General features: G+C 45.7%; 1 protein-coding gene across 7 annotated transcripts in view; it reads left to right on the plus strand.

The window, feature by feature from the left end:
• STOX2 (storkhead box 2) overlaps positions 1-20,258 on the plus strand; it is a 177,733-nt gene that overhangs the window by 152,670 nt on the left and 4,805 nt on the right. For 6 of the 7 annotated variants that reach the window (XM_053916857.2, XM_071220181.1, XM_071220182.1 and 3 more), the window contains 2 exons: positions 5,363-5,515; positions 13,139-15,407. In XM_053916857.2, coding sequence (XP_053772832.1) covers positions 5,363-5,515; positions 13,139-15,407 — 2,422 coding nt within the window. Of the gene's footprint in view, positions 1-5,362; positions 5,516-13,138; positions 15,408-15,570; positions 15,620-20,258 lie in introns of all 7 variants that reach the window. The other variant, XM_053916858.2, reaches the window with a different exon arrangement.

Genomic DNA, 20,258 nt, shown 5'->3' on the forward strand with positions numbered 1-20,258 from the left:
GGTTCACCTGGGAAAATCACGGCGTTCTTTTGCTTATGCATTAGTATGAAGATGGGCACTTCCGGTGGAAGAAAATGGATTTACGTTTCTTTTTCTAGTAGGTCCTTTTGGAAAGCTATGATGTCTTCTGGGAGGACATGAGTGTAAGTTGTCAGGAAAGTCACATCTTCTTAGGAGTTGTATTGTCCTCCCTCGTGCACAAAGTTTGGGTACAGAGAGCCCAAGTTAATGCCTGGGAAAGGAAATGGCATTCGTAAAGGACAGAGTTTTGTTGCACTATGGTTTGTGGGGTTCCCACCTCAAATAGAACCGAGATAGGAACAGTTTTGGAACTCGAGTACCTGAAGGTATCGGGTATATAATAGTCCCTCAGGTATATTTCTTGAAAGGATGAATTACATGAGAGAGAATTTTTTGAACTAATTCTAGCTGAAGTAACTGGCCAAGAGTTGGTTGGGAGAATAGATAGAGGGGTTTAAATAGTGAAAATACATGTGTGTAATCAAGTTATTCTGACGTGGTAACTGACTGTAGACGGTAGGACAGAGAAAGTGAGCATGTGTGTGATGTCGTCCAGACCCTCCTCGTCAGTCGCCTGGCTGCTTGGCATCGTCACTGGTGTGTTCTCCACACGTGCACAGTAGTGATTTTCTAACTATGCCATGTTGTTCCTCTGTGTAAATACAAGCAGTGAGTGGCTCCTCATTAGTACCAAGAATGAGACTGAAGCCTTCTGGTCAACCAGGATCTGGCTTCTACTTTCCTCTCCCTCTCACCTGCAGTCTGGCCCAGCGGTGCCTCACTAGGCCTGGCTCCCCCAGCTCAGCGTGGCGCTTGGTGCTCCGCACATGCTGTCTCCCGTCTCCAGTGTGGTCTCCATCCTCCTCTCCCTCATCGCCACCAGACAGATTTCTTTGTCCCCATGCTTCTCAGCTGACTAGTCCCTTAGATGAAAGCGATGTCCAAATGTTCACCGAGGTATTCTAAATTTGATGTTAAATGCTCTTAGAATCAAAGACATTTACTTACAATGGTAATATTCTCACGTCTTCTCCCATCTTAAATTCACTTACCAGAAATTTATTGAATGCTTACTCTGTCCAAGGCACTGTGTTTGGTTTTGTCTGAATCATCCTGGATTTGACAAATGCTCCCTGAGGACTGTGCCTAAGTGGATGTTCGTAAGAAAATAAAGCTGAAACGAAGCCTATTTACCCCTTCTTGTTGGAACAACAGGACAGAGTTATTGCAGTTTAGGAAGAATTTGTCAGCCTACAAGGTAGCTATGAGTTTTTAGATGAGTTGTCTTTATGAGTGTGTTCAGAACTAATTCTGACAGTAGAAAAATCGAACCTCTAAATTATCGACATGTAGCAATTCGTGGTTTATGCGAAATGGGGCGGTTTCAGGAGATTATGATGATCAACAGTGTTTTAGTGGCATTTATAGTCCTTGTTTTCTTTGACCATAAATGTGGTCCAGTTGGAAGAATTTTCTAGTAATACATTTTAACAATGACTAGTTGACTCATTAAGCAGGTCTGATGGAAGATCCATGGAGAATCACAGTAAACTTGAGTGATGTGTTATGTTGTTTGCGAGATACCCGTGGTTTCTTTAGTATAGATGTGAAATGCACATCCTCACAATTGCTTAGTAGGTCATTATTTTTCTATGGTAACTGCTATGTTTGGGGGGGATTATTATTATTATTATTATATTAATAGGAAAGTCTTAGAAATTGTGTATAAATTAGGTCTATTCAGTCTTTTGTTAAATTTGCTTTGTAATTATTGAGCAAAAAATATGAATGAAATCACAATCCTTTAACTACCCTGAGAAATCCCTTGGATTATAATGTTATAAAGGGATGTTCATTCATTCAACAGACATTTATTGGGTGTCCGGTGTAAGCTCTGGATTATTCTAGGCACTGGAATTGTGGTGGGAACCTGGCGTCCATGTGCCCTTCTGCCCAGGAGCTTATAATCTCGTGCATGAGACAGACAGCGCACCAGGGCACACGCACACTCAGAGAGGGAAGACAGTGGCTTGGTAAGAGTCTGGTACCCGTGGTAGGCTGGTGTGTGGTGTCTCCTCCCCACCAAGCAGTTCTCTGACACCAGGTGGTGAGCAGTGGGGGAGGCCTCAGCCGGGGGCTGACAGGCTCAGACCCTGGGGGCCATTGCAGGCCTGGTGAGGAGTTCTGATCTTCTAGGTGCCACCTGGCAGTCCATGCTGCATTTTATGCAGGGAAGTGGTGTGTTTTATGCTTTCCTAAGAAGGCTGGGTCACTCTGTGAGGAAGGGAGCAATGGGGCAGGAGGGCAAGTTCAGTCGTCCGGCCATTCTGATGAGCTAGGTTAGAGACAACAGTGGTTTGGGGTAGGGGTGGAGGGCAGGGAGAGGTCCAGGAAGCCCAGGATTGCCCACGAGGCTGGGGGTAGGGAGGAAGTGGAAATTAATATATCTTAGTGCAGAATAAAAACAAGATGACGTGGAGATAGTCACTTAGAGCCTCCAAATTCCATTTTGTCCTCTATCCTGAGTTAAAAGTTATTGCACATATTCTTTATCACAGTGGAACTGAGCTTTTTCGAAGCAAATGCAGTTCAGACACTTAGAGTGTGCTGCCTCTTATATTTGGCTGCAATGAATGACAAGGAATTAGCTTAGAAGATGGCATTTACACTAAACAAATACTTTCAGCTAAAAGCACAAGGAGAAGCCTGACCTAAATTAGTTTATTTTGCTAATAGTTATTTCTTTTTTACAGAGAGATCAAGTCCCCTGTAACTTATACAAAAATAAGAGAATAGACCTGCACTTAAGAAAACCATCTTTAGTAATTTTATATTTTTGATCTGAGAAGTCCTGAGTTACGACAGGCAAACATTAGAAGGCGTCCCCTTCCCAGGTGGCGCACAGGCCGAAGGCACTGGGACGTGCCCCGACCTCCCCGCTTTGCCACCTGACCTCACCTTTCTGTTCATCTGATTTACAAAATCCTTCTACGTGACTTCCATGGCCAACCTAGCAACTCATCAGGAACCCTGGCCTCGGAGTGCTTGTCCTCTCCTGTGGGAGGTAGAGGGGGGAGAGAAGGAATCACAGAAGACCTCGAGGGTGGCTGTGGCTGAGCTACCCAGCACTGAGGGGAGGAGAGAGTTGACTAGGTGGAGCTCCGAACTCTCACCTTTGCTCATTCACCATCACCCCTGGTTCACACTTGCACAGTGAGGTGGTCCCAGCCCACAGAATTCTGCCATTTTTAAGTCCCCAACATGAGTTGAGCTTCATCAGCCAGTGAGGGAAGTTCACATCCACAGTATCAGCCCAAAATTCCATGTTCTGGCTTCCACCCCCTGCGACCCCCTCCAAGATTTTCAAGAACCTCTCAGAGACTGTCTCTTTATGGCACTTACATCTTGTAGGCCCCAGAAGTTTGTGGGTTTTAAGTTGGGTCAGTTCCGGTTCCTGCTGATTTTTATCTCTGCTGGCCTTTATCCTGGCCCAGATTTGAGTACTCCTCGCTCTCTCTGGTTTTGGGGAAAATGTCTTACTCTCCTCATACGCATCTTGCAGAGAATGGCACCAATAGCAGTGCTGATTGGAACCCTAAGGAATGCAGGCGAGAGGGAAGCATTGAGCTGACCTGGGCTTACGGGGGGCATCAGACCTTTGACACTGGGGTCCTGCTGCTTCATCTGCTGGTTCTCCTGTTAGACTCACCCCTTCATCTGGTGGTTTTCATTCCCAAGCCCTGTTGCCTGGTTTCATCCATTCAACTCTTTCCCATTCAGTCCATCAACACAGGGTTCAAGTTCTTTCCCAAAGGGATTCCGGACTCCCACTGAACTAGGGGTAGCTCTGGGTACAGCTCTAAGTGCCTGGCAGTGAGGAGGCAGGTCCACTCCAGAGCTCCTAGACCTCTTCTGGGAAGGTGTTGCTTAGGCTGACCCAAGTCTCTGTTCTCCGGGCCATGGTACTTATTACAAGAGAGAAATCATGCTTAGGAAACAAGACAGGAGAGAGGATGTGAGTACACGGGAGAAATAAACTTAGAAAAGCTCATTGGGATTCCTCTCTGCTGATAGCTTTCACCCTCTTTTGATAAGGCCTTTTTTTTTTTTAAGTGAAACAGAGGGCACCCAGGTGTCAGGAGCAGACTTTCCTGCTTTCCTAGACTCTCCCTCTGTTGGGGGCTAGGAATTCTTGGAGCAGAACTTGAACTTGAAAATCACCACACTGTGATGTGAAGATGGCAGGAATGGAAGGCATATTTGCATTTCCTCTTGACACCTCCCCCAGAGCCACAGTCAGTTAACCCCCTGGCTGCCAGGTCTTCGGCCTCCTGCCTTCAGGCCTCTGTCCCCACCAGCTCCTCCACCCCCACTGCCTCCACCCCGACCACCACCCTTTTAGATGCAAATATGTGCAGGAGGGCTCAGCCCCTCCTGGAAGTCATCTGTCCTCCCTCTCCTGCTCCTCCAGTCCATTCTTTATGTGGCCTACAGTCCTCTTTCTGAAAGACCTCTGACTGTCTTTCCTTAAGTTCCCTCCATGGCTTTTCACCCTCCCTCATAGGATGAAAGCCTTGACCACACAGCTCTTTCCTCCCACTGTGCCTGCATAACCTGTGGGCCTCCCCAGAAACACCTGCTGGTGGGCCCTACCACCCCCTTCGTTCCCCCCCTGCCTCCCAACCATCCCAACCACTGCCACAGACACTCTTTTCCTTCAGCACTGGGTTCAGGCTGCACATCCTCAGGGAAACCTCCTCTCACTCCCTGCCTCTCAGCCCCACCCCCACCTCCCTGCTCTGCCCCAGGTATTCGGCCTCTCTGGGACACCATGAACTTTGGTCTACTTGTCTGTCTCCTCCACTTGAATAAAAATTCCTTGGGAGCAGAAGTGTTTGGGGGAAGCGGCCTAAGTCATGGTCCTAACCCCCCAGCAGATACCTGACCCTAAAGAGCCCTCACTATTTGAATGAATGAGTTGTCCAGTGACCACAGATGCATCTGTCAGGGTGTAGATGGCCGGGAGTAAACCCATAAGCTCCAGGTTAACAGAAACAGAGGTTGTTTCCCAAAGTCCCATGGTTGCGGCCTTTCCGTAATTTGTCGATTTAGATGGGCTCTCGGGTCTGAAGGCAGGTTTTGCCTGTGGAGGCCATCTCTCCACCGGAAGGGGTGGGCCGTGCTTGTGCGAAGGAGGTCAGTGTTGAGAGGTGACCCGCCCGCCTAACACAGGGACGAGGTGAGAGTCACAGAAGGGTGGTGTATGTGTGAAGGGTGTGTGTGGGGGACAGATGGCTGGGCCTCTTCATGAACCGCTCACTTGAAAATTGTCTTTCTGCAGGTGATGTATCACCAATCAGTATGTCTCCCATCAGTCAGTCTCAGTTTATTCCACTCGGGGAGATCCTTTGCTTGGCCATCTCAGCAATGAACTCGGCACGAAAACCTGTCACCCAAGAAGCACTGATGGAGCACCTGACCACGTGCTTCCCAGGTAACGGGAACGGATAGTTCCTCTCGTGTTCCAGTAGGACAGAAAAAAAAATCTCTGCCAAAACGGACCACACGCTTTTCTTAGTTTTGTAATTAAAAATGAAGGCACCTGTGTTACTTCAAAAATAACCTGCCTTCTTCAGTTGTAAGACTTTTTTAATTGACACTGAGAAAAAGAAATGAAATTGGATTCCATGAGGAATCCCACCGAGGTTCCATCCCACCTCTGCAACCCAACCTTGTTCAAGTACACCGACACTGTGGTTCCTGGGAGCCAGTCAGAAACAGCTGAACATTTTCATCCTTCACGGTTCGACTATAGGAGGAGTGATGTCAAAACTAAACATACCTCGCATGCCTACGTCATGACCCAATGAATTTTAAGAATGATATTTGGGCCCTGGCCAGTGTGGCTCGGTTGGTTGGAGTGTCATTCCAGAGGTCACAAGTTCAATTCCTGGTCAGGCCACATACCCAGGTTGTGGGTTTGATCCCCTGTCGGGGCAGGTACAGGAGGCAACCAAATGTTTCTTTCTCACATCAGTATCTCTCTCTGTCTCTCTGTTTCCCCTCTCTTCCTTCCTCTCGCTCTTAAAACAATGAAAATAATGTCCTCGGGTGAGGATAAAAAAAATTTTTAAATCACATTTGGTAAATTACAAAAGATCTCACTGTAAAAACAGTAAAATATACTAAAGATTATATAAAATAATAAAATGTTTTCTCTTAACTGTTATAAAAAGAAGACAATAGCCCCGCTGCTGTGTGAAAGGCATTTGAAGCCTCCAGTGCTAGAAGGTGTTAGGAAGGGGGATGAACTGAAGAACACATACCCCATCTCAGGAGACGCAGCCCTTACTTCGCTGCAGTCTGTCACTCCCTTTCTCCAAAAAAAAGGACCCTACCAGACTTGCAAAATCTGCTGTTTTTCCAAGAGAATCTGGAATTTCAATTTTATGTGACATGCATGTGCGTTTTAACATGAGTATGCCAAAGACATGCAAGTCAAATAAAACACATTATCAGGCCACCAGTTTGCCAGCTTGGTTTGCATGCGACCTCTACCTGGGTTGAAATAGAGCTTATGTTAAACACCAATGCTTCACATATTTTCATTCAATGGAGAAGAGACCTTAGTAAATATAAGCTGTTGGCTGTATCAGTTAGTGTTCGCTCCAAAAAACCTGGGCAACAAGCAAATACAGAACATGAATGGCATACACCAATAAACATTTATTTAGCTCAAGTGTCGTGGGTTCTCCAGGAGTCAGGTGATTCAGATGGGTCCTAGTCAGGTGGCTCTGAGTCACCTGTACCCCATCCTCCCTGGAAAAGGGGGCAAGCAGAGTCTTGCTCTGTGCGTGGTGACGGCAAAGGCACAAGAGAACCAGCTTGGATGCAAAAGGGCCTGGCAGCACTTTGGTAGTGCCACGCACACTAACATTTCATTGGCCAAACTCAAGGTCATGGTGTGGGGTGATGTACCCAGCCCTGGGGAGAGGACAGAAAGACTGCTTCTAAACTAAGTAGTAATGTATGATGTCGAGTCTCCCCACTTTTCCTGGTAATTTTTCCTTCTCTTTCCATTTCCCAATTAATGAGTTTGAAATTATGTGTACTGTTTAAAAACTCTGACGGGGTGTACAACCTGCAGCCCTCAGGCCGCATGTGGCCCAAGGTGGCCATGAATGTGGCCCAACACAAAATCGTAAATTTACTTAAAACCTTTTTTTTTTGCTCATCAGTTTTCATTAGAGTTTGTGTTCTTAATGTGTGGCTCAAGACAACCCTTTTTCCAGCGTGGCCCAGAGATGCCCAGCGGTTGGACACCCCTGCTCTGACGGGAGCCCACCCGTGCAACCTATAAGTTACCTTAAGTTTTGTAACCTTTGATGCTCTTTGAATGTTCTTCACTAATTGTTTGTCTCTCCTTGTTAACTTCCAGGCAAACCTTTTCCTTTCAGTAGTAAGGTAAGGGAAGGGTCAGCTCGGGTGGAAAGCTTATCTGTATTCTTTAAGCTCTTAAAATCCAAATTCGTGATGAACTCTGGGAGTAGAGTCTGAAAATGATAGAACGTGCGAACGTTAAATTTCACAACCACATCTCTTTCAGGTGACCCCTACGGATTTCTAGTAGAACCCTGAATTTCGTAGACAATTGAAAATATCAGTCATTACACTAGGGCTTACTAATAAAATAATTATCATGGATATCAGTGACTACCACTAAAAGCATTTGCAAATGAACAGGTAGAAGGATGGAAAAGGGATCAAACAGGGAATGTTTTTCTATTTTGTCTTTTTTTTCCAAATTAAACATTATTTGATTGATATACTTGCAAATATAAGACAAAAACCTTAGATGTAAATTTTCTCTGGAAACTTTCTTATCCCTTCATTTGGGAATAATCAGAGAGCTTAGTCCTAATGGTAAGGAATGATTACAGCGTAGTCATGATTCTATACAGTTTTGTAAGGGTTCTAAGATAACTTGGAAGGCCTACAATCAGCAAATTCTAGAATACAGCTAAATTTTTGTCATATAGTAATAGCTACTTTTATGAATTAGGCCCTTTCCTTTAATCTAGCAGCACGGTAAACTCAATCGTGAAATCTTATAAGTGAGCCTTACCATTTTTAGGAAAACTTCTGTTTTAATTTTGACTGAATGTATGCTACCACGTAAGATACCCTGAGTTTTAAATATGGGTTTGTTATCTGGGTTGTCATGCTGCGCAACTCCAGGGGGTGACAATTGTACTGAGTGTCTCTTCTCAGGAGCTGAATTCTGTGTGAATAGCGCCCCCTGAAGTTGTTGAGAAGAAGGTTGTTAGTAGGGCTTAGCAACTGTTTTAAGTTTAAAGCATTTTTTGTTGTATACCATCTCCCAAGAATTGCATTGATATGGTTTGGATTATATCACTAATTCAATTGGAATTCGCTTTTATTTTGGGCAGAAACTCCCATAAAAATTTCAGAAAAAAAAATTGTGATTATCCTGGCATTGAAGTCACTTGCAGGAAAACCAGTTCCCTGTTTCTCAAGAGCAGAAGGAAAGGAAAGCATGCAGGTCAAACATGAAGTAATTATGTATAGTAATACCTTCTTCCTGGGCAATGTCACCTTTCCTGCCTTGGTCACTAAGGATGCCTTCTGGAGAAGGTGACATGGGTGTCTGTGTCACATCATAGTCATGGCCTCGTTTCCCTTGAGTGATCCCAGCTGTTTCCAATGCTTTTGTATCCCACCTTCCTAGTTTTGGAAGGATTGGGGGAGCCCACACTTCTCTGCTTACCCAGCTGTTCTAGGTTGCTAGGCAGTGTTCTCTGAAGGTAATCTAGGTTTCCGTGGGCCCTGACCCAAAGTTGAGACTACTAATAGCTACTGTATTGAGTCCTCACTGTATGTGAGGTACTATTGTACACACTGGGTTGGCCAAAAAGTCCATTTAGTTTTTTTCTGTAAAATAAAAGACAAAATTTCATTTTCACCAATAACTTTATTGATTTGGATATTTTAAGCACATCAGCTATCTCCCACATGTTAGAACATTGATTGTTCTCATCAATGTCTTGATTTGATCGCTATCAACTTCAACTGGTCTACCCAACCATGGAGCATCACCAAGAAATCTCCAGCACAAAACTTCTCAAACCCCTTTTGACACATTCGATCAGTCACAGCACCTTCTCCATACACTGCACAAATCTCGTTTTTGCATTTCTTGAAATAATAAAGTGTAATATGCCAAAAACGTTGTGTGTATTTTCTTCCATCTTCAATATTAAAGTGGATACACAGAAATTCACCAATTTTGATAACTTTTTTTAAATGCACGCTAATATACAACCTTAACAAAACTGTTTCGAATGAAGTTAAAGACAACTAAGCACTGCTAGAGTCATCTTATGGAAAAAAAATGAACTTTCTGGCCAACCCAATACATTACATTCATTTAAACCCACAACAACCCTGTGTGGGTAGGTACGATTAAGATCCACATTTTGGTGGTAGTGAATGGGGGCTCAGAGAGGTTAAGTAAGTTGCCTAAGATGATACCAGCTGGGTTAAGTTTTCTAGAGCATCCATAACATAGTACATGTGGCTTAAACGACAGAAATGTATTGTCTTACAGTTCTGGAGGCTAGAATTCCAACATCGAGGTACCACTCGAGTTGGTGGGCTCCTTCTGAAGGCTGCGAGGGCCGAGTCTGTTCCAGGACTGTCTCCTCAGCTGATGGACAGCCGTCTTCTCCCAGTGTCTCTTCTCATTGTCTTCTCTCTCTGTGCATCTCTGTGTTCAAATTTCCCCCTCTAAAATGACACCAGTCGTATAGGTTAGGGCCCTCCTAATGACCTCATTGTAACTCGATTCTCTTTATAAAGACTCTGTCTCCACCTAAGGTCACATTCTGGGGTACTGGGGTTAGGACTTGAGTCTACAAATGGCAGAAGGTAGGGGGCATAATCCAACCAATAACATCCATTAACAGTGATGGATTTCTATCTGGCAGTCTGGCTCCGGAGCCCAAGCTTTCAGTCTGCATGAACTGTCATTTTTGTGGATCAGACACGGTTGAATATTGGCAGTCTGATTCAACCTGACCTGTTTCCAAACTGCCATCATGCACCCCATGTGACGTTTCATTCAACGACAGACCACGTGTACAATGGTGGTCCCTGAGATTACAATGGAGCTGGACTTCCTGTAAGAAATAGAAGGACATGTAGTTGAGGAGGATTTGTTTTCCTCCGACAGGATCAGTTTCTGTGGGGCTTGGCAGTAGGTTCCCTCTCACTCCCAGCCCCTCAGTGTTGAGTGCACATGTGATGTCTCGGTCCTTCGGCCTCTGTCCTGTCTCAGTGTGGAGGAGCCCATCCCCCCAGCATCACACACTCAGGGGGTGCTGCATTGCCCCCAGACCTAGTCTGATGGGCCCAGAGAACATGGCTATACATTCTTTTTCAGGGACCTAAGACCTTGTACAAGGACGCAGGCCCAGAGGAGCTACCTGCACAGGTGTTAGGGCCACTGCCACTTTAGTGAGAGCTTTCTGTGGTTGGGTGGGGCCAGCCTGTCCCTGGACTTGGGAAATATGTTCAGGTTGTAATGATCTAAAGCATAGATGAGCTTTCTTTCTTCCATCACTTCAGTGCCAGAGGGTCAATGGAACTGAAAACAAGTTTCCAAAGTCAAAATATTGAGTCCTCATTTCTACACCGTCTCCACGTTCAGTGCTCTTTTTTGTAATGACTACCACAGAGCTCCTTAATCTGACACTGCTCCAATGTGCAACAGGCAAAATGACACAGCCACGACAGTCCCCTGTGCCCCTTTATCTTCCCTTCTTGATCTCTCATTCCTACTACTGACCCTCAGGCCACCGTTCACTCCCTCCTGACTGTCACTCTGTTGGTGGTCTCTGCCCTGCCCAGCCACTTGCTCCTCGATGTTTCCAATCAGCCCAGCCCACAACCCTCTTCACGGAGCAGCATCGACAGCTCCGGTGTTCTTTCTGACCCCATCGGAAGTAAGCAGGGAGAGGGACTTGTGGGACAGTGTTTACGAAATCTACAGTGGTGTACAGTAGTGTCCCAGGCCTTCACACTCACTCACCCTTGGCTCACTGACTCACCCAGAGCAACATTGAGTCCTACAAGCTCCGTTCATGGTAAATGTCCTGTACAGGTGCACCATTTTTTAAAAGTAATTTTTTATTTTTCAATTATAGTTGACATACAATATCATACTCGTTTCAGGTGTATAACCCAGTGATTGGACATTATATATCTTACTAAGTGATCACCTGGATAAATTCTAGGACTTATCCGACAACATGCATAGTTATTACAATGTTATTGACTATATTCCTATGCCGTAATTTTTTATATCCCCTGACTATTCTGTAACTACCAATTTGTGCACTTCTTAACACCTTCATTTTATTCACTCATTCCCCTACCCCCTTCCCACCTTTCACCCAGTCCCTCGACCTCCTCCCCATTTTTATCTTTTATACCATAATTTTACTGTGCCTTCTCTGTGTTTAGGCAAGCAAGTTCTTATCATTGTGCTACACTTGCCTGCAGTATTCAGTATAGTAACCTACCTACCGTCCAGGTTTGTGTCCTAGGAGCAGTAGGCGACATCCGCCATCTAGCCGAGGTGTGTAGTGGGCTAGACCATCTAGGTTTGAGTGAACTCTCTACGAATGTTCACACAACAACAAGATCACCTAAACTACATTTCTCTGAACGTGTCCCTGTAGTTAAGTGACACGTGGCCATATATCATTCAGGTCAACCTTATAAACGTGGTAACCATCAATGTACCTGGCAATGAGGAATGGAGAACAGCCAAGAGCTAAAGTAAACGCACTACAGTCTGGAGAATGTACGCTTCCTTAAGTGTGCATATGCCCAATTCTGTCTCTTCGGGTAGCCGGGGCATACACATACACGCAAAACCCTTTGAAAACAGTGTCCGTTACTCTACCAAGGAGTTATCTATGGTTTCCTTCTGAAATTTCTCTTCTGGCAAGTATGGCAGTTTTGGACCAGGGACCAGAGAGACATGGAACATCTAAGTTTTCATGAGTGTATTTCTTAGGGCTCCTGGTTACGAGTTAGGAAAACCACCTCCGTCCTGCTGACTCGTGCCAAGAAGGGTCTGCCCTGGATTCCACCAGGGCTATAATTCAAAATTGACCATGGTAGTTTAAAATGGGAGAGAACTGCATCATGAACCATGGTCAAGACCAATTGTCCTTTTATATAATTTATAAAGTTCAGTTTATTAAGTAAACTTAATCTTTAAAAACGTGTGGAGAAGTTCCAAGTATATCCGGTAGCCTCTCTGTGTTGTAGCTTTGCTTTTCAATACCAAGATGGCTTCTCAACCCTGTTTCCCTAATTGCTTTAATAGAAAAAAAGTCTTTTTTGTTGATGTATATCATATCATGTAAAACATTTCTCATTTCTCTATTTATTTAAAAATATTCTATCTTTAAAGATTCAGTTCGGTAAAGCCTTTTTACAACAGTAGTGACCTAACTTCATCACACTCCCCTTTCTCTCCCCACCCCTTCCGCTTTCTCCTTCTGTCGGTGGTAATGCTCGTAAGCGTCATCAGAGAAAACTGGGATTCCCACTGAGCCTAAGGGACACCTTCGAATGCTGCGTCCTTGCTCTCTGATGATACTTTGAAGCTTGGCCACAGTAACAGGATGTTGTCATAGTCGGTCTGGGCTGCTGTAACAAGAGACCATAGACAGGGGAGCTTCAACGACAGACATTTATTTCTCACAGTTCTGGAGGCTAGGAAGTGAGTCCAAGGTCAAGGTGCCTGCACATTTGGTGTAGAGTGAGGATCCTCTTCCTGGGTCCTCACATTACAGAGCAAGAGGGCTGTGATCTTCACTTCTCATAATGTCACATCATGGGGGGGCTCCATCTCATGACCTCATCTAACCCTATGGTCCCACCCCCCAATACCTTTGTATTGGGGCTTGACTGTATGAGTCTTGGGGGAACACAAACATTCAGTCCACGGCAGATTCTGAACCATCAGGGATCTAAAGCATGTTTCCCCTCCCTGCTCACGAGTGTGTTCTCTTGGTTTTAGGTGTTCCCACCCCAAGCCAAGAAATTCTGAGGCACACGCTGAACACGCTGGTGCGGGAGAGGAAGATCTACCCAACTCCAGACGGCTATTTCATTGTGACCCCGCAGACTTATTTCATAACTCCTTCCCTCATAAGAACTAACAGTAAGTGGTACCATTTGGACGAGAGGATACCTGACAGGTCTCAGTGTACCTCCCCACAACCCGGAACCATTACACCCTCTGCTTCAGGCTGCGTCAGGGAAAGGACATTACCCAGAAACCACTGCGACTCTTGCCACTGCTGCAGAGAAGACATGCACAGCATGCACGCGTCGACCCTGCAGAGGAAACCTGCCAAGGACTGCAAGGACCCGTACTGCCCTCCTTCACTCTGCCAGGTGCCACCCACCGAAAAGAGCAAAAGTACTGTAAATTTTTCTTACAAGGCAGAAACTCTCTCCAAACCTAAAGATAGTGAAAAGCAGTCCAAAAAATTTGGGCTCAAGTTATTCCGGCTCAGTTTTAAAAAAGACAAGACCAAACAGCTAGCCAATTTCTCCGCCCAGTTTCCTCCCGAGGAGTGGCCGCTGCGAGACGAGGACACGCCGACGACCATCCCTCGGGAGGTGGAAATGGAAATCATTCGGCGTATCAACCCGGACTTGACCGTGGAGAACGTCATGAGGCACACTGCACTAATGAAGAAGCTCGAAGAGGAAAAAGCGCATAGGAGTAAAGCAGGATCCTCTGCCCATCACAGTGGAAGAAGTAAAAAGAGTAGGACTCATCGGAAGTCCCATGGGAAGTCTCGGTCACACAGCAAGACGCGAGTTTCTAAAGGAGACCCGTCGGAAGGTTCCCACCTGGATATCCCAGGTGACAGAGAGTATGACTTCTGCGACCCTCTCACCAGGGCCCCCAGGGAGGGCTGCTTCATCATTGAACACAAAGGAGAGAACTTCATCATGCACAGCAACACCAACGTGATCGAGCCTCATTTCCCCATGACGCCGGAATGGGATGTGTCGGGAGAACTGGCCAAAAGGAGGACTGAGATGCCTTTTCCTGAACCTTCCAGGGGGAGCTCCCACTCAAAAGTGCACCGAAGCCACAGCCATACCCAGGACCGGCGGTCCAGGAACGAGAGGTCCAGCAAAGCCAAGGAGCGGTCCAGGTCCATGGACAACTCTAAAGGCCCCCTGGGTGCCTCCTCTCTGGGGACACCGGATGACCTGGCCGAAGGCTGCAGCCAGGATGACCAGACGCCCATCCAGTCCTACATCGACGACAGTACTCTGAGGCCTGCACAGACCGCCGGTCATCAAAGGGCTCACATTTTGTCCACAGGCTATAAAGAGGTGTGTATTCCAGAAAAAGTCGGTGGCAGCAAGGAACCGTCCAGCGCTTGTAGCCTCTTGGAGCCAGGCAAACCACCCGAGAGTTTGCCATCCTATGGTGAACTCAACTCTTGTCCCACAAAAACAGCCACGGATGACTATTTCCAGTGCAACACCTCCAGTGAGACAGTGCTCACGGCACCGTCACCTCTGGGAAAGAATAAAGAGGACCATGACACTCTAGCCCTGGCAGAAGGGGTGAAAAAGCTGCCTCTCTCTGATAGGCCGGCCCCCCATTCCTCCAGGGAGCCTGTGGGGCACAAGGAGGAGTCGCCAAAAGGGCCCGGTGGGGGCCCAGCTGCTCCCAGCGCCACAGCAGAAGGGATGGCCAATGGACGCCTCATCCAGCATCACGGCGCCGAGCCCAGCAGCCTGGACAAGAGGAAAGAGATATTCAGCAAAGACACACTGTTCAAACCTCTTCACAGCACCTTGTCCGTCAACAGCTATCACAAGTCCAGCCTGTCCCTCCTCAAATCTCACCCGAAGACACCCACTGATGCACTGCCAGGCCGATGTGAGAAGCTGGAGCCATCACCCCTGGGGACCTCGGGGGCACAAGTCCTGCCTGCCCTCCAGCGTCAGCAGGAGTCTGGGGGGAACCAGGAAGCCTCGTTTGACTATTACAATGTCTCCGATGATGATGACTCTGAGGAAGGGGCAAACAAGACCACCGAGGAGGAGAAGAACCGAGATGATGTGGGCACCATGCAGTGGCTCCTTGAGAGGGAGAAGGAAAGAGACTTGCAGAGGAAATTTGAGAAGAACCTCACCCTTCTTGCTCCGAAAGAAACCGACAGCAGCAGCCACCAGAGAACCACCCATTCGGCACGCCTGGACAGCATGGACAGCAGCAGCATCACTGTGGACAGCGGATTCAACTCCCCACGGTAGGGAGAGGCGTCCTTCTGCACACACATACACCTACCAGGGCCTGGGGCTTTGTGCAAAGAACTCAAAAAGCTTCTGGTTTCACAGTCTCAGTTCTGTGAATGAGGGTTAAGAGTTGCGTGAGTGGTGTTGTTAACAACCTGTTTCTGACTTCTTTTTCAGGAATTGAAACAAATGTTTCTGCAGCTGTAGAGATCACCAATCTGGACTGGTGGGTTGGCTCCTCCCCTCAAACTCGCATCAGTCCAATCTAAATAAGACCAACATTTCCCAGTATTTTTTTCTATGTTTATATTGCCACCATTCTGATAAAGAAAGGGTTTTGTTGTGTTTTATTTTGAAGTCCTTAGAACATGGAGTAGAATGAGTAGGTAGTGGGGGCGGGGTGGGGGCTGGGAATGAACTGATTGACTCAAGCACTGTGGTCCCCTCTAGTGAGAATGTACAGTTGACTCTTGAACAACACAGGTTTGAACTGTGTGGGTCAAGTAAGGGCAGATTTTTTCTCAGTAAATACTGTCAGTGTATTCTCTCTGATGATTTTCTTACTAACATTTTCTCTAACTGACTTTATTGTAAGAATACAGTATTACTACATATACAAATAAGTGTTGATGCCTGTTTATATTATCTGTAAGGCTTCCCATCAACAGTAGGCTATTCTGAGTTAAGTGTGCGGGGAGTCAAAAGTATACATGGACGTCCAACTGCGGGAGGGTCAAAACCCCTGCGCCCTGTGATGTCTAAGGGTCAACTGTAAAATCAGGTCTGAAAACCTTCCCAGTAGACCTAGAAGCTAGTTGCCATTGGAACCCTGACTTTCTTTGTGACCCGCCCCTGCTTGCTCATACTCCTTCCTCTCACCACTCACGCGTCAACAGGGAAATGGACCTTGTTCTTCCCACAGGAAGATCGGGGGCCTCTGCCCTGTTAGATCAGGGCACATGCCCGCGTGGTTCTCTCCCCCCCCCCCCCGCCCCGCAGAACTGGTACGACCTAATCCGAGTCCTCTAATCATAGTCCCTCCTTTTAGGTAGGTGCTGGTGATTCAGCAGAGGGTTGACAGTTGAGACTATGTAGTGCCCGATGGTCACGTTTAGTGCCCTGAAGTGGCTCAGAGGTTAAGAAAGCAAAAGAGAGTCTACGCAGCTTCCCGTTTTTTCTCCTTTACTCTTCCTCCTCCTCAAAGGGCGACTCTGGCCCTCATTTTCTTTCTAAATTCTACTCCAGATTGGTGACTCTGAGACGCAGAAATACTGTGGAGAGGTTGACGGTCCTCGTTTGCTGTGATTCCCAAGATTTTACAATATTTGTCATTTTAACAAGTATTCAGATATGATTATGTACTTCACATGCTTATTTTAATTATGAAGAATTATAATCAGTTCTATTGTGATCATTTCACTGTATGTCTAGATAATTTGGGGACATAACACCCCAAAAATCAGAACTGGGAATCATTAATCTATCTGTCACGTATTAGGCCTTTCTCATCGTTGTCATCATCATCATCATCATCATCATCATCATTATTGTCATGTAACCATTTTTCCAAGTTAACATGGGCAGACACCCAAAATCTAAACAGACTACAGAGCTGGCCCTCTGGCTAAAGTGAGTGAGAGACCAGGAGTCTCAGGTCTTTGCTGCCTGTCCCTTGAGGAGCCCTAGGGGACCTCAAGGAGCATGGCACTTGGTCTGAAAACTGCCAACCTATTAAATGGCTTTTCTAAGAAATAACTTTTCCTGCGTAATTTGCAAATCAAATCTTAACTTATTCACCAGTTATTTTGTTGTGTGTCCTTTCCTTTCTATTTCTTTTTTCTACGCTTTTTTCTCCTCTTGAAATCCTTACAGGGGCTACCTTATAGGCTTGATTGAAGGTCTGTAATCGACAGTAGAAGTTCAAAACCATCGCTTAAGGAAGGTGTGGTTTATTTGCCTGTACCTTATGCTCTGCTGTTTCATATTATGTAGGCTCTTCCCACCTAATGCTTTTCACCCTTCATGTTGCCCTTGGTCCCCAGACCTCCGCTGAGAGAAGACTTTAGTAGTCCAGAGATAGTTGCTAAGGAGACATTGAGAGTCCTTAATGGTTCCAACTCAAGAACCTACCGCTGCATAACATTGGAAGTTTTTTGTTTGTTTGGGGGAAAAGAAACAGAAATATTCATGAGAGAGTTGAACCAGTCTCTCCACAGGATATATTTTATCTCTAAATTTGGGGTTCAGAACACAGGGTATGAATGGGATTATTTTTTGAAGTCAGTTTATTTGCATTTCTTGAAGCACCTTGTCACGGTAGAAGGTAAAGGTTACTCCGAGGAGACAGATTAGTTATGTGTCTGTCCACTCTCATTAGGCAGAATTTTCTCATAGGCATACATAGCTCACCCATAAATTCATGCATTTAGAGGATCTACGTAACAATTCCTTATCATACCCCCTTATTTAATGCATTTTCTATACCTATGTGTAAACTGTATTTTCTGTATACCTCTGAATTCACTAAGCTGCCTTTCTAACTAGTGCATGGGGAGAGTTTACAAAGGAGAATACTTGAGTTGTAGGGAGTTTTACTGGCTAGCATGAGGAGTATTTTAGCCAAATGGCATCATCCCACTGACATCTCCCCACAGGTGTGAGATACAGAAATCTTAAGTGGACCATTTATTCAGGTCTTTCAGTAAATAGTTCACTGACCAACTAAGATCCAACTTTTTAAAAAAAGACCAAAAATGGTGATCCCCACACTCTCAGCTTTCAATGCTGGCTCAGGAGTCATGTTCAGCCACATTTCTAAAATTCTTCAGTCCCGTTTTCGGGAAACCTAAAGGGTATTGAGAAGGGAAAAAAGGTAGACACGTAAGCTCTGCCACAGATCTAATATTGAAACTGAAATTTTTTGACATTAAAAGCCTGCTACAAAACTGGTGGATAAAGTTAGTATGAAAACCAGAGGGACCCGCGGCTGCCAGGGACGTGTGCTGTCCGTACCGTGTGATGGTGTGAAGCCAGGGGCCACGTGAAACACACGAACCACGGGGCAGTCGGGTTCAGGTCTTCTGCCTATGAAACCCCAAGGTCTTACTTTTAAGGCGGTACTCCATTAGCTCTCTCCTTTAAAAAGTACGAACGTTTAAATTTGTGGGATATTTTTCCTGCTCACACTCCATCTGCGTTAACTTTTTCATCCTTATGCCCAGAGCCCTCACTGTGCATGTCACGCCCTGCACTCGTGATTACAGCTATCATGAAGTGCATCCTTTGGAGAAACTGGAGCCCTGTATCCAGTTACCACGGTGACTATGTGGGCCATGGCAGAGAGGCGTCCGGGCGCATAGACAGGTACCAGCACAGACCGCCCTTCGCAGCGATGTGTGTCTGTATGTAGTGCCTTGCACAGCGTCTGGCAGTCAGCAGGAACATGTTGAGCCCATGCCTTAAAGGCTGGTGTAAAAGTGGGTTCCTTGGATCTTCCAGTGTGTTTTCCCATAGAAAAGATGGCGTTAGTAATGTGTAGATTCCCAAACCAACCCACAGCGGCTACCTGCTTCACGACATGCTGGCTATCGAACAGAAATAATTTACATTTGTCTACCTGTTCCATGTACAAATTCTTCATCGATGCATGGTTCTTCTTCACGGTCACTCTGTGAGTAGGTACATCAAGTAACCTTCCCAATTTTAAAAATGAGGGAGTTAAACACCAGAAGGGAGAGGTACTGTCAGGATTAGGAATGAAACTGAAGGAACATCTCATGGAATCTCTGGGCCTGCACATTTGTCACCTTTTTTCCTTCCTTCACCTGACCTGTGCCTCCGTAATAGGGCCGGGAAGCCGCTGATGATTTTGCTTAGGGAAGAGGTCAGGCAGGTAAGTAGGTAAGGCCAGTACTTCCCATGCCGTTATTGATGATGTGCTGAGTATTCTTCAGGTATGCCCAGGTTTACCAAAGGCATAGTGGAAGAACTCGACTTACTTTTAGAAAAGTGTTAACCTTCTGGAGGTACTCTCTGCCGTCAAGAAATGTCCGGTTGTCTTTTTGGTAGTCGATAAACACACTTTCTTTTGAACAATTAACTCTCAGCCCCTTGATGAGAAGCAAATTCAAGGCCACAAGGGGTTAGGATGGAAGAACCTGCTGGTAAGGGCTGCCAGGGTCCGGGGCGCAGACAAAAGTACCATCAGTTTTGGACGGGAATGAGGGGCAGTGAGGGTGTCCCCTATCGTACTTTGACCGGCAGACCAGCTTCGGCAGGCTCAGACCAGTTATGGGGACCAGCTCCCATCAAATATTTTATAAACCTTGAATCTATCCAATAGGATGGGTATTTTGAACAGCAAGGGTTTCTTCAGACTGTCTGTAAGCTGGTAAGTTTCTTATTACCATTTTGAGGACCTTGAACATGAAACCCATTCAGCTCCTATCAATCAGGCCAAGTAATCTTATTTCTGTTATTTCCCTACACATTTGAAATGTTAAATGTTCTAAGTCTCTTGGAGCAATAAAATAGATTTCAGTATTTCTAACTTAGGAAAATTAAGAGAAATCAAAATACTAAAGTCTTTAAGTCATCTCTACTCTATAAGAATCCTTTAAATTCCTACCAAAGGGTGTTGGGGGCGGGGTATGCGGATAATGTAAACTTCACAACTGCATGGGTAGCATCTAAGATTCCTCATCTGAAAATATAATGTGTGACATGTTATCACTAAAGGGTTAAAATTTGAAACAGAGGTGTGAAGGTGTTTAAAATAGGATTTTATTTCCATCAGTGTGGCAGATTAGCCAATGGCATGCTCAGAGTCCACCAAAGTCAAAATCTGCTACTCAAGAATGAAAACA

This window comes from Desmodus rotundus, chromosome 13 (genome assembly GCF_022682495.2).
Source record: "Desmodus rotundus isolate HL8 chromosome 13, HLdesRot8A.1, whole genome shotgun sequence".
NCBI lineage: Eukaryota > Metazoa > Chordata > Mammalia > Chiroptera > Phyllostomidae > Desmodus > Desmodus rotundus.